The 14,378-nt window shown below is 35.3% G+C and overlaps 3 protein-coding genes across 6 annotated transcripts in view; 2 read left to right on the forward strand and 1 right to left on the reverse strand.

Moving 5' to 3' along the window:
- The window catches only part of drd4-rs (dopamine receptor D4 related sequence), a 116,602-nt gene extending 109,706 nt beyond the window's left edge, over positions 1-6,896 (reverse strand). The window contains exons 1-2 of the mRNA XM_073945984.1: positions 6,813-6,896; positions 4,189-4,309 (exon numbers count right to left, since the gene is read on the reverse strand). The gene's annotated coding sequence lies outside the window, so the exon portion shown is untranslated. The remainder of the gene's footprint in view (positions 1-4,188; positions 4,310-6,812) is intronic.
- zmp:0000000938 lies at positions 677-6,147 on the forward strand. The gene is made up of 4 exons (XM_073947163.1): positions 677-723; positions 944-1,004; positions 1,214-1,264; positions 3,527-6,147. The coding sequence occupies exons 1-4, from the start codon at positions 721-723 to the stop codon at positions 4,348-4,350; spliced, it is 939 nt and encodes a 312-aa protein (XP_073803264.1). The 5' UTR covers positions 677-720; the 3' UTR covers positions 4,351-6,147.
- On the forward strand, positions 6,861-13,640 carry gcc1 (GRIP and coiled-coil domain containing 1). Of its 4 annotated transcripts, none has more exons than XM_021474994.2 (4): positions 6,867-6,987; positions 8,562-8,576; positions 8,789-9,931; positions 11,476-13,640. In XM_021474994.2, exons 3-4 carry the CDS (start codon positions 8,840-8,842, stop codon positions 12,790-12,792), a joined length of 2,409 nt encoding a protein of 802 aa, XP_021330669.1. In that variant the 5' UTR covers positions 6,867-6,987; positions 8,562-8,576; positions 8,789-8,839; the 3' UTR covers positions 12,793-13,640.
- The last annotated feature ends 738 nt before the right edge of the window (positions 13,641-14,378 follow it).

Genomic DNA, 14,378 nt, shown 5'->3' on the forward strand with positions numbered 1-14,378 from the left:
GACATCGTAACCTAATGTGCGACCCACTGGACCACAACCTACACATACAGTAGTGACTCATCTGACTCATTAACCTGCAGGCTGCATCTTGCTCACGAAGCTGCGAGAAAATAGATAAAAAAGCAGAGCTGCGGTAAAATAATGAATAAAAAGGCTGCGGTCAAGTAAATAAATAAATAAATTTTAAAAATGTGACTGCTGAGAGCATCAGATTCTGGAGCTAGGGAAACCGGATCTCGCGGCCAAAAAACAGACCGGCCCACCGGGAATTCTCCCGGTCCTCCCGATTAGCCAATCCGGGCCTGTGTAAAATAATTCCTTAATTAAGAAGGCTGCTAAAATGATTTATAGATATTACTCCTTTTGGTAGCTTCACTATGTATCAGTTATGGGCATATGAAATATAAGATAAGGTAAATGTAAAATAAGGTAAAACATGAAATGTTCATGTTTGGTATGATAAAGAGTAATTTGATGATAATTTATTAAATCTGTGCATGGATTCTACAACTTTGCAAGGCTTTAAAAATTAAACTCGAATGAAATTGATATGAATGATATGAATCCATATCGATTTAATCCAATGATTTTTTTTGCTATAAAGTTTATTATAATGACTAATAAACATGCTGCATGGTACAGCAACAATAGGTGGCGGTTGTGCGCTCTCAATTTTGGAAATCGCTGTGTAAAAACAACAACAAAGAAGGTCAGATTGGAATGGTCTGTTGCAGATCCGCTTGTCACTTCTCATATAAAATAACAATAACCATAAAAGTAGATTTCTCCGAAGCGAATGCTTAATAGTAAACATGCTGAAGATTGGCTATTAGGCTGTCGATGCCTTAAATAATAAACCGTTTCTAAATTAAATCTGTTTATTTGATGTAGTGAAGCCTCCTTATTTGACATTATTAAAATAGCTTTTTTATTTTTTTTAAAGCCTTATTGGGATCTTGTCGTTTGGAAAGGTAAATTCATTGGAGAAAAGCAGATACCTTATGGTAAATATTATTAATGCTCACTGACTTTTTATTTAACTGTTTATGCTTTTTTATAAACACTTGAATGTTTAATACTGTGCAATACACTTTCTACCTTAACTTATTGCTTATCTGTTGTTGCTGTCATGTCGAGTTACAAGAGTTTCTGTTTTGTATTTAGCTTGTTCTGTGTTTTTTTAGAGTTGCACTTGAGTTTCATATCATTTTAGGCCGGATGGAAGTGAAAGAGGAAAGTGAAGAACTGAGTGCAGATGAGAAAAGTCAGTATCAGGCAACCTAATTCAGGGTTTCTGTGGGTACTAAAAACTCTCCTAATTATGCCCTCCACAGTTTAAAGGCACAGTTCTGTCACAAACTTGTTGGAGTTTCTTTCTTCTGTTGATACAAAATGTATGTTGATGTTTTCTAAAAAAAGAAACGCATAAAGGTTTGGAATCACTTGAAGATAAAAAGTGAATAGTTTATTTTAATTTTTTCGTACATCAGAGCAGAAGTTACTGAATTCATAGAGTGGAAGATTGTAGGCTTCGCAATAAATAAGAATCAAATAAATTATAAAATACTAAGTTTTTGTTTTTCTATACAAATATCAAATAATCCTTACATGTATAGATACATTTACCTCATGAAAATTAACCATGGCTTTACTATTTATTAAAAAGAAAAATCAGAAAGCACATGGTATAGTATGGTGTGTTAAATTAACAAAGTATGTTAAGTTAATAAAACCATGGTTACTACACATTTACCAAAGATGAACATATGAAGTGTTCAGATTCAAAAACCTGTAAGTGAGTCTGACATTTTCCTCTAAAATGTGCTTTTTTAGCGTCCTATGTTTATGTTCTTTTATTTTCCTTTAAAGACAATGAAAATAACTTATTATTTGCACTAAGAGTAAAATTACTGAAACTACACACTACAGACTGAGAAAAAATGCAAATTTTATGTGTAAATTTCAGACGGTGCTAAGTAGTTTTTGTATCTAAACTCTTCATATAAAGTCTTCTGATGTTTCCTGAAAAACAACGAATTTAAGTACGTTTATATGCCAACGGAAAATATGAGACCATTTGAAGTAGATTTTTTCAGTTCATTTTTATATTGTTTTACAGTAAACAAGACTTAATTCCTCAATTGATTCCCAGATCATTCTTAGACATTTTGCTCTGGAAAGACAAAATCCCCCATTTTATAGTGTACTTGTAATGTAGAATATAATTTTTTTGAGCATCCAGTTTTCTTTACCTGATTTTAAAGTTTTACATTTACCTTCAGAAAATCTGCAGAAACATTTAAAAACAAAAATTACACAGAAACTATTATTTGCCTTTGTGCTTTAACTGCCTGCTCTACCAAATGGTTGACTATATTTTGATTGTTTTAAATAATGGTTTACACACACAGCAGTGTTACAATTTATTTACTTTTTTTACATACCTTCAGTTGCACTTTTACACTAGATTTTGGTTTTGTTTTAAAAAAACAAAAACAAGAAAACATGTTAAATGAGAATCTAAACTATTTTATAAATACTTCAAAAAATACAGATGATTTAGCATTCAACAATGTTTCATCTGGATTATGTTTTTAAATGAATTAGTATTACACTTCATATTTTCAAATTTTTATAGTATATGTATTAATTACGGTACTTCTTTTACAATAAACCGACATGTCAACTATTTGGTAGAGGTTGATATTTAAAAATTATGGGATGTGTTGAAAAAAAAATGAGTGTGTTAACTAGCCACATTAGGAGTTAAGAAATGCAGTCAAATTGATTTTTCTTGGTGGGGCAGTTAAAGGGTTAAAACTCGTCATTGACAAGGACGTAGAATTGGCATGGATGGAGGGGATACCAATTACTGAAATGTCCCTACCAATAATTTAATATACTTTAAAATAAAATAATGCTCTGTCAACCTATGCGTGTACAAAATCAAGTTTGCTACGAGTTCACTGTAATACTATTAACCAAGGCAGTGCAATTAATTAGATAAATATCAGTGAATCGAAATTCCGTTTCAATTTCGCTAATAAAACAGCTCAAATTGCATCACAAACCTCTCTAAATTTCTCTACATTTATACCTCCTCAAAGCCCGACTGCAGTAAAATTATGTAAATTGACTTTTACAGTATGGGATGGGATTGTCATTTGTATTATTATTAACTGTTTATTTTATGTTATTATGTACTTTATTCACGTTTTTAAATGCGTGAAACATAATTTGTGCTGTTCAGTGCATGCGCTCTAGGGATATATGTCCCCATCAATGTCAAGAGCAAATCTACGCCCTTGGTCATTGACCACATAAACTTCCTCTTTGTTTTCGTTTTTATGTAGCTTTTTAGCAATATCCAATCACATTTTACTCCTCTAATGGGTTTTATGGGTATAAGCTGATTCACAATAATAGCTTAAAGTAATAATACTCATGAAATTGTACCCGAATGTGCCTGCTTTTATCTTCAGCTGTTTCTTCATTGAGCTTTAACTATTTTATATGTTCATTTCAGGCATGACGGAAGTCAAAGAAGAAACCGAAGAACTACATGTGAATGAGAAACCTCCTTATCAAGAACTTTTAAGCTGGCCTAAAATTGAAAACAGTTTATCACTTATAAAAACACAAGCCAAGAAACCTGTAATCTGCCCCCAATGTGGAAAGAGCTTCGCACATAGAGGACACCTAAATGCTCATGTTCGTGTCCACACTGGAGAAAGACCATTCACCTGCTCGTTCTGTGGGAAGAGCTTCAAACAAAAAGAGTACCTGAAAGATCACATGCTAATTCACGGAAAGGCGATCTCATGTCCTCAGTGTGGGAAGAAAATCAGTAATGAAAAGAGTTTGAAAAAGCATAATCTCCTACACACGGGAGTGAGGCCATTCGGCTGCGACCAGTGCGAAAAAACATTTGTTTCAGCTTTCCAACTAAGAAGACATCAGGCGGTTCACTTGACGGAAAAGCCCTTCTCGTGTTCCTCATGCGGAAAGAGTTTTACTCGGATGGATTGTTTGAAAGAGCACCAGAAGTTACATAATGGTGTGAAGGAGCATGTTTGCTCGGTGTGCGGCAGCTGCTTTACTAAAGTGTACTATCTGCAACAGCACCAAAGGATCCATACTGGAGAAAAACCGTACAAGTGTACACAATGTGGAAAGTGCTTCACTCACCGAGCATCACTGGCTACACATGAAAGAGTCCACACTGGAGAACGACCATATCACTGCACTTTATGTGGAAAGAGCTTCAGCCAGTCTGGTGGTCAGCAGACTCACATGAAGAAGCACTGCTCTGTGATGAAGAAGTGCATTACATTGGTTACAGTACAATAAATCAATAAATGAGAATATTTAGGGTCAAAACATTTTACTTTTTAATCAATTGAAGGCAAAATTATTAGCACTTTTTTTAAATCTTTGCATTTTTTCCCCTAATATTTCATAATAAGTAATAAATATCACTTTGGACATTGATTCATTCATTTTCCTTCGGCTTAATCCCTTTATTCATCAGGGGTCGCCAACCTATCCAGCATATGTTTTACACAGCGCATGCCCTTTTAGCTGTGACCCAGTACTGGGAAACATCCATATACTGTCATTCACACTCATACACTATGGCCAATTTAGCTTATTCATTTAATCTATAGCGCATGTCTTTGGATTGTGGGGGAAACCGTAGCACCAGGAGGAAACCCACGCAAACACGGGGAGGACATGCAAACTCCACACAAAAATGCAAACTAACTTAGACGGTAACTTCTTGCTGTGAGGCGACAGTGCTAACCACTGAGCCACTGTGTCACCACTTGGGAAATATAAAAAAAATTTAAGTTTCACAGGAGATAAAAATTTTGACTTCAATTGTACAATTATATATATGTGATGAACCTGAAATAAAATTTCAGCAGTTATTTATTTTAAAAAGGACTAGTTGCTCAATACAATCAGGGGACTTGGAACTATTTTTATAAATGGAAAAATTTAAAAAGTAAAAAGTGTGCTTTTCACAAATGGTTTATTGAAACATATTAGAGCCTCTAAATGAACAACATGTTCAAAACTTTACTGAAAATCCTGTTGTACACAATTACTGCATGCCTTAAGTTCTCTGATTCATGGTGCATACATTGTTTTAAGCAAATATAAAGTGTTTAGAATTGCACTTCCAGGCTGTGATGAACATTTTTTTTGCTGTGTATTGCACACATATACACACACTACTGGTCAAACGTTTGGGGTCAGTAGGACTTTTAAATGTTTTAAAATCAGCTTATTCTCCTGACGAAGGCTGCATTTATTTTATTTGTAAATACAGTAAAAATTGTAGAATTGTGAAATGTTATTGCACTATAAAATAACTGTTCAAAAGTAGTTTATCATGTAATTAATTAATTTATTCCAGTGATTTTAAAGATGATTTTTCAGCTTCATAACTCCAGTCTTCAGAGTCACATGATCCTTCAGAAATCACTCTAATATTAATTATTATTATTAATGGTGATTGTGATAAAAGCAATAATGACTGGAGTAATAATTTAATTTGAAACTACATACAGTAATAAAAGCAGTTATTTAAAATTTTAATAAATGTTTAGCAATTTAACTTTTTTACATTTAATAAATGCTGTCTTGATGAACAGATTAATGAAAAAGAAAGGAAAAAACGGACCCCAAACTTTTAACAGATAGTGTATATAATGCTATAATATGTAATGATTATTTTTTTAATGAATGCCTGTTTCGATGCAACCAGGTTTACATGTTTCATCCATTAACAAAGAATTTGAATCTCTTCTTAATAAGAGGATTTATTTGGGAGATAGATTAATGCATGACAATCGATATGTGTCAGCACTTTATGTATGTATATGTGATTCATATCACATGATGTCAGATTTTCATATTACTCTTTGTGCATATTATTAACAAATCCTACAAATGCTTTACCACCATTTTGGGCCTTTGTTTAATACGTGTAACCTCTGATTAAATCTTGCTTTTGTGTAAATGTTAAAAAAGCCAACTTTTCTTATTTACAATGCTTGAAATAGTATTGGTGTTTTGTGCTGATGACAGTTATTTTGAAAAGAAGAAAAAGAGGAACCTTCAATAAATTATTGCACTTTTTGCCACTCTCTGTGTCTAATTATGAGAATTTTTTTTATTACTATTATTATTATTATTATTATCATAACAACATTTACATTATATCACATTACATGCCAAGGAGCGAGACATAAATGTGTCTTTTAAACAGATTCACAGTTATTGCAGCTTTCTTATTAGTAGATTTAGAAATCAAAGACATACAGATGTAGATCTTCAAGAAAAATCTGAAAGGTTTACGCTTACAAAATGTACATTTGTGTATAACATATTTAGCCAAAAATATAACAAGATTAAATAAAAAATAAACATCTCGATGTTCATTCTGATGCTTATATCCTACAATAACATTTTCATATTTCAACATAACATCAGGGATTATACCACAAAACATACCTAATACATAAATAAGCGCACACAACAAACGTTTTCACGCATAAATCAGCCCTAAATTGTAACAAGAGTATTTTGAATAACATGTAAATTGTTTTAGCATTTAATATATGAACAAACACAAATCAACGAAAATAGTATACATCTCAACAGCAACTTATCTGCTCGTAGTTCATTGTGAAATGTATTTCACAATGTTTTGTCGGCACATTTGTATATTGACAACATTTTAAAATAGAATATTGTGTCAAAATACATCGAATTGTGTTTTTTAATGAAATAGTAATACTTACTTTATAATACACTCGAGCTTTTAATCAACATTCAAACGTCACTTCCCAGTTCCCATCCAGGAAGCGACGTCTGGAAGTAAACACGACACGTACTCGGGTTACTGCAACATTTCAGGCTTTTTCTGCCTTTAAATATATTTATATGAACATGAAACTAACCTAAAAGCACATTCAGGTATGCTTGATTCACAGTTTATTTAACCTATATGTCACGATGTGGGATTTGATACATTATTGTTATACATTTAAACCTTGCTAACTAACTAGCTAAAGACAACCAATGAACTATAATTAACGTTGGTCGGTAACGTTATTTTAATACACCGAACATAATAAGACAGAAACTAGAAAAGTCAACTGTCAGTTATATATGTTTGTCTAATCATTTGTCTCATGATTTTATGTCCAAGTGCTCTCTTATTATGCATAATTAATAAAAGTAGTAGTTAGTAGTAGTCAGTATTTTCCGAACTTGCCGGACAAGAGAAGTGCCAAAGACCAGCAGAAACAAGACATTTTTTGTTATTGCTATTATATTTATTTGTTAGTACAGTCCATTCCATAAAGCGTGAATATTGTTCATAAATAGCAGTAAATAATAGTCAGAATTATTTTAAATACACCAGACAAAAACAATCTCAAAGACTAACAAAAACACAAAATAGGCGTGTTTTTAATAAAGTGTGATACAAACCCTAATGATAATGATAAAACCATTGTGACATAGGGTTTGGCGATCTAGTGTAAAATCAAAATTTGTATTAATTGAACATTTGAACTCAATTGCGAATAATGATTACGATTATTTATTGATTTTTTGCCCTTAGATCACTGATAATAGTTCACTAATATGCTCATTTTATTTTATTTTTTTTACAAGTAAGAGATGCCTCAATGCATTACATGTGGGTGCATTACTTGATTTAAAAATAACTGAAGGAAACACACTCTATGTACTATCTATGATTATTTATTGAACATAAAAGTTGAAGAACTGAAATTAAAACACATTACCTAAAACCAACTTTTCTTGTATAAAAAAGTGAAAATAAACAACTTGCACTTTTGGAAACAAATTAAATTGTTTAATGTTTTTCATATTAAAACTAGAAACTAAGCAGTATCTCTTCTAAATAAAATAATCATTGTATGTCATGTAAATTATATTTTAAACAGTGCATTTCTTGCATCTTCTGTAAACAAATATTTTCATGTAAATAATAACTTTACATGTAATGGAAAACATGCAATCTCAAGGAATCTCTGGCACAGTTTCCAATCATCATCAATGTAGTGCAAAGCTCAAAAATGGGTTCATTGTCCTACTTGACAAGAGATCAGTTATGGCTGCAAAGTGGCTGCAGAAGTATAAATCAGCTTTAACAGAGTGGGGTCACGTGACTCCACACCCAGTAGGGAAAGTAATTGGAAAAAATGGACCTGGAAAAATTAGATCAATTATAGGTTCTGAAACGAGAAATTGACCAGCTTTAGTGTGAATATTGTTCATAAATAGCAGTAAATAATAGTTTGATTTATTTTAAATATACCAGACAAAAGCTCTCAAAGAATAACAAAAACACAAAATAGTTTTAAACATGTTTTAGTGAAGTGTGAAACAAACATTAATGATAATGTTGAAACTATTGTGACATGGATCCAATATAAGATCCATATATGAAGAGTTCAGATGCAAAAACCTCTAAATGCTGTCTGAAAATTTATCCTAAAATGTTCTTTTTTTTCCAGCCTCCTATGTGTAAGGTGAGTTATTTTACTTTAAAATCAATGAAAAGAACTTGTTTGTGACTATAAAAATCAAATTACTCAGCACAAGAGTTGGAGAGAAAAACGCTAATTTGAGAGGAAAATAACAAGATGTTTTTGCATCTGAACTCTTTATATTAAGAAAGATGCTGCTTGATTCATATTGCCCTTCTTCGTTTCACAATCATAATAAATCTGTGTTTACTTAGCAGGTGGAGATCATATCGGAGAGTATGAAACCTGACTGACGGTGATTAACCATGGAGAAGTTCGGTATGAGCTTTGGTGGAGGCCCAAGCAAAAAAGAACTCCTGGAAACCATTGAAGTGCAGAAGAAGCAGCTTGTAAAGTATCAGACACGCTTTAAAGATGTTGTCAGAGCTTACCAAAGCCTGCTTAAAGAAAAAGAAGCCTTGGAAGCCAGTCTGAAGGTTCTGACCATTTCTCAAGAGGTCGATTTAAGTCGTGTTGATAACCTCTCATTTGGTGAAGCTTCAGGAAGCAGAGCTTTGCCTTCTGATCTTGGAGATGACCGATGTTCACTTCATAGTGAAGACAGCCTGGATACAGCAGCCTCTGCTGAAACAGCCACTAGCGTGACGAGCAACAGCACTAAAGGAGACCAAATCGAGGACGATCAAAGCTGTGCTGTAGATGGAGCCACAGCTGGGGCTGTTGTACACACTTCACCCCAGCAGTCTGAGGAGGCAAGTGGGTCTGAAAGTGGCGTAAGCACCAGCAGCAGTGGATGTTCAGAGCCGACACCACAGGTGGCAGACACTGATCGCCGGGTCATCCAACTTAAGACGCAGCTGTCCACACTGACCAGTTCCCTGGCCACTGTTACCCAAGAAAAGTCCAGAATGGAAGCTTCATTTCAGGCGGACAAGCGGAAAATGAAGCAGGAACTGGAGGAGCTGCAGGCTAGGCTGGAGGAAGATAAGAAGCAGCACCAGGCCGAGCTTCAAAACCTGCAGGAGCAGTTTGCGGAGAGCAAAGCAAGAGTCATAACCCAGCAGCATGAACGGGAGCAGGAGCAGGGCGATCATGCGCTCATGCTCCGAGAGCTTCAGAAACTCCTGCAGGAAGAGAGGGGACTGAGACAGGATGCAGAACTCAAACTGGAGGACGCACGGGCGACGCTGGCTGAAGCCATGCAGGCAGCAGACCGAGGGCTAGATTATGAGTCGCAGCTGAAAGAGATCATTCAGGAACGGGATGAGCTGAAGAAGAGCCTGAAGGCTGCAGCGGTGGAGAACAGTAAACCTGACCCACGGGTGGAGGAGCTTCAGCAAGAGAACGCAGACCTCAAAGCTCACTTCAATCAGCAACTTCAGCAGGAAATCAGAAAGGTACGTTTTAAAGAGGTCGTATGTTACTGATTTGTGATGGAAGTCCACATAATGCCTAATATTTGTTGTAGTCATAATAAATACTGGCAATTCTCTGTCAAAGAACAGATTTTTTTTTACAAATCTTGAAGTGCTGACTTTTTTAAATAAAAAAAGTTACAACCTTCTGTTGTTAAAGGGATTGTTTGCCCAAAAAGAAAAATTCTGTCATCACTTATTCACACTTGACTTGTTCTAAACTAGTTATTTTGTCTTGTTTTTTTGTTTTTGTTTTGTTAAACACAAAAGAAGATATACTGAAGAATGCTAAAAACCTTTAAACTTTTTATTTCTTTTAGTAGGAAATGCATGGAAACATGAAAAACACTATGAAAGTCAGTGGGTGCAGGTTTCTAACGTTCTACAGCACATCTTCTTTTGTGTTAAAAAAAACAACTCAAACAGGTTTGTAGCAAGTCAAGGGTAAGTAAATGATGACGTGGGAACTATCCCTTTAAAAACAGGTGAGATAAACCCAGAGCAAAAAAGAGGCATTTATATCTATATGTCAAGTTTACATAAAGAATGCATTTACTTTAGTGCAGTAATTTTCATATAGCTTATGATTTACCTTGCTAGACAACATATTTTAGTCAACGAGAAAGGTGATAACCAGTTTTAGACACAATTTGGATAAAATAAGCTGATTTATAAATGCCAAACAGGTTAAAAAGGCACTAAAAATGTCATGATTGATGGTGGGTTTGTAACTAATAACTAAAAATAAATAATTTTAACTTTTAGAAGGCAACTGGCATGATACAGTAACAATTTATTTTTTTAGTCTTACCAAACCAGTTATATATGCATAGGTGAATTTTACTCACAGGTATTCTATGGGTTTGTATAAGCACGCCATGATTTTGTCAAGTACAATGCAATCCTGGATTAACATCAATGTTGATCATGGAACATGATTTAGAAAATGAAATCCATACCTATTCCCTACCCCTAAACCCATAAAACTTAATACCTAAATAAACTATCAGAGGGAATAATAACAAAATAACAATCATGTAGATGTGCATAAACCTAAATGTAAACCTAAACTTAATATAAACGGTAAATCTATCTCTGATTGGAAGGTTGTTCCAAAATCAACATAGATGTTAATCCTGGAACATGTCCTACTTAGTAAAATCAGGCTGGTGGTTTGTTTACAATGACCCTGGTGCATATTATTCTACTTGGTATTCAAATTACCAACACTATGATTGGTTAATGCCTTACTTTACACATGTACATATAAAAGAACATGGACATTAAACAAGGAATTTCTCTCTATACTACAGTTGCCTGAGTTCCAATGTTGCAGAAGTAGCAAAAAAAATTTCATCCATATGGTGATGTACATCCAAGAATAACTGATTACAATGAATGGATAAAATGTAAGGCAGGAACTTGATTCAACACATTTTGAAGCAGAATCCCTTCAGGAGTAACACTGGACACGCATGGTCTTTTAGTTATGTAAACATTCTTATTTTTTGTCCGCATATTTAAAGGTGGCACAAGCAGATGAGCTTCTCCGAGAGCAGGCGAAGATGGAGGAGATCCGAGTTGCCAGTCTTGAGGAGAGAGTATCTGAGCTCTCTGAACTCTTGGGTGCTTGCGAGAAGGCCAGACAGAAGGACCAACAAAACACTCAGAGGCTACGAGAACGCATCCTTCAGCTCGACACAGAGAACAAAACCCTCGCCATGGCTGCAGTCAACAGGACAACAAGCTCTGATCTAAACATGGATGACATGAACTTGAACGTAGACGCGTTAAAGGACAAACTTGAGAAGGTGAAGAAGTTACTCCTACTGGCTGCACAAAGATCTCAAGACCAGAGCCTAGATATTGAGAAGCTGCTGGAGGGAGGAGAAAAGGACCACGAAGTCTCTGAAAGCGAGAAAGCCTCAGCGCTCCACTACCAACAAGAGCTCCGGCAGATAAAAGAGGAGTTTGAGCGCTACAAAATGAGGGCGCAGGGGGTTCTGAAAAACAAGAACACAAAGGATGGAAACCAGGCCAAAGAGTTAGAAGAAGCACGAGATCAGTTAGCTGAGCTGAAGGAGAAGTATATCAACCTTCGGATACAAAGCGACGAAGCAGAAGTCAAGCATAAACGGGACCTAGAGGAGCGGCAACAGGGACTTGCAGCGCTCCAGCAGACACACAAACAGGAGGTTGAAAAGCTGGAGGCTCAACACCGGGAGAATTTCATGAGGCTTGAGGAAGAGTTGCACAAACAGAGAGATCGCACAATGGCCCTCCTGGCAGAAAAAGACCTTGAGCTGGAGCGACTCAGGGCATCAGCAGTTATGGGTTTCGGAAGTCACCAGAGGCACATTATCAATAGCAGTGCAGCGTTGGAAGGTGGTGACCTTGACGAAGTTGATCCAGAGCAAGAAGAAAGCGACATCATCGCTCAAGCTCTTAAACTAGCAGGTCCCAACGAGCCAACTTTATTGCTTTATGCCGAACAGCTGGCACGCAAAGAGGTAGAAGTGGCCGCCCTGCGCAAACAAAAGCATCGGCTAGAAGAAGACTTGCACCAACTACAAGGGAAGCTAATTGCTAATGGGGAGAGGCATGAGGAAGAGCTTGTGGAGCTACGGGGCCAGCTGGACAAGCGTATTCGGGACAAGGGGAGAGATGGGGCCAACCTAGAGTATCTCAAGAATGTGATTTATAAGTTCCTCACGCTCCAAGACACCAGAGGGCGCCAGCAGACTCTTACGGCCATTTTGACCATTTTGCACTTTAGTCCTCAAGAGAAACAAGTGGTGCTGAAGCAGCAACAGCACAGTTGGTGGACGGCTGGAATGAGATGATGCAAACAAGTGTTTATTTGGTCTGAAGAGAATTTGTGGTTCTTCTGTCCCGAGATAAATATTGGTTTATTTTTATTGACCACTTGTTGTGTGCAATCTGAGAAAGTACCAAATAACAGGAGCAATATGGTGTGTATATATACATAGTCCTACTACAATATGATTACATGACAGGGATACTTAACACTTTATGAATGGTTTTGAGTCAAGTGTTGAATAATGTTAAGAGTTGGCCCATAATTCAACACTTTCCTCTTGTGTGTGCAGCATAATCAATTTTGACAGTGTGTTTTCAACGTAGTTGGGTGCACCAAAATACTGTTACTGATTTTGCGTAATAACTGGCAAGTAATGCAACACTATTTGGTTAAGCCGAAAGGTTAAATTCCATATTAATCCAAAGAAAATGCTCTTTAAAAGCTCCAAAAGGCTTATAAGAGGGAATCCAGCTAGTAATGCACTTTTTATTCATACATACACACACATATAATCATTATGGTGAAATCCAACCATAGATTCCAGAGGATATGTTGCAAATATTTCAGTAAAATGATCCGCTGCTTTGAATTTTCAAGCCAATGTTAGTTTGAATTTAGTTTAAGAAGGATTTGAGTTACTTTATCATATTACAAGCTTTTGGGGGTAAAGTTTGTTTGGCTCTGTGTTTTTTTAGGGCATTTGAAGACTCCACTGTTTGTTAACCCTTTATCTAAGCTGTATATACATTTTGCTTTGTTTCTGTTTGAGAAAAATAATTTCACGGTTTCAGTGTTTCAAATTTTAGCTACCAGAATAAATGTGTATTTTCAATCTTTGACCAAAACAATAAACTATTTTGCTCCCTCCAACAATTTCTGTTTTATATTAAGGTATAAATACTAGGGCTGCATGATATTGGAAAAAACTCACATTGCAATTTTTTATTTCTTGCAATATTGAGTATACCTTCACAAGAAAATTAATTTATAATTTTAGACACAATGGGATGATTTATTATATTTCCAAATATAATAAACGTAACACAAACATTGATAAATACAGTAAAGCAATGATACTGTACAAAGGAAATGCTATATGGACGTCTAGCAATATTCAGAAAGATACGTTTAGTAATCAAAAGCAAAATCATACAGTCGTGTTTATCGTATATTTACATAAATACAATTAATCTCTTTCTTAAAGCCAGGAAACTTTGAACTACAGGTGTCAGCTCTGCACAGTTTAGCTTTGACCCTACTTAAACATACCTGATCAAACTAATTGAGTCCTTCAGGCTTGTTTGAAACCTACAGGTAAGTGTGTTAAAGCAAGACCGGAGCCAAGTTTGACACCTGCTTTAAACTGACTTGCTTACACAAAAACGCACATAAATAGTAAATGTTTTGTTAACTTTATGGTTAAACATTGCAATGACAAATCATAAGTGTTTTCAAATATAGCACCTAGTCAACATTAATACCAGTTCTACATTGCAGAACCTGCAGATGCGCATATTGCAATAAATTGTGCAGCCCTAATAATCCAGTATATACCCATTTTAAAAAATGAAGCAGCTTAGCAAAATTTTCAAAATAATTTATTCGGTT

The sequence above is a fragment of the Danio rerio genome, chromosome 4, assembly GCF_049306965.1.
Source record: "Danio rerio strain Tuebingen ecotype United States chromosome 4, GRCz12tu, whole genome shotgun sequence".
Lineage (NCBI taxonomy): Eukaryota > Metazoa > Chordata > Actinopteri > Cypriniformes > Danionidae > Danio > Danio rerio.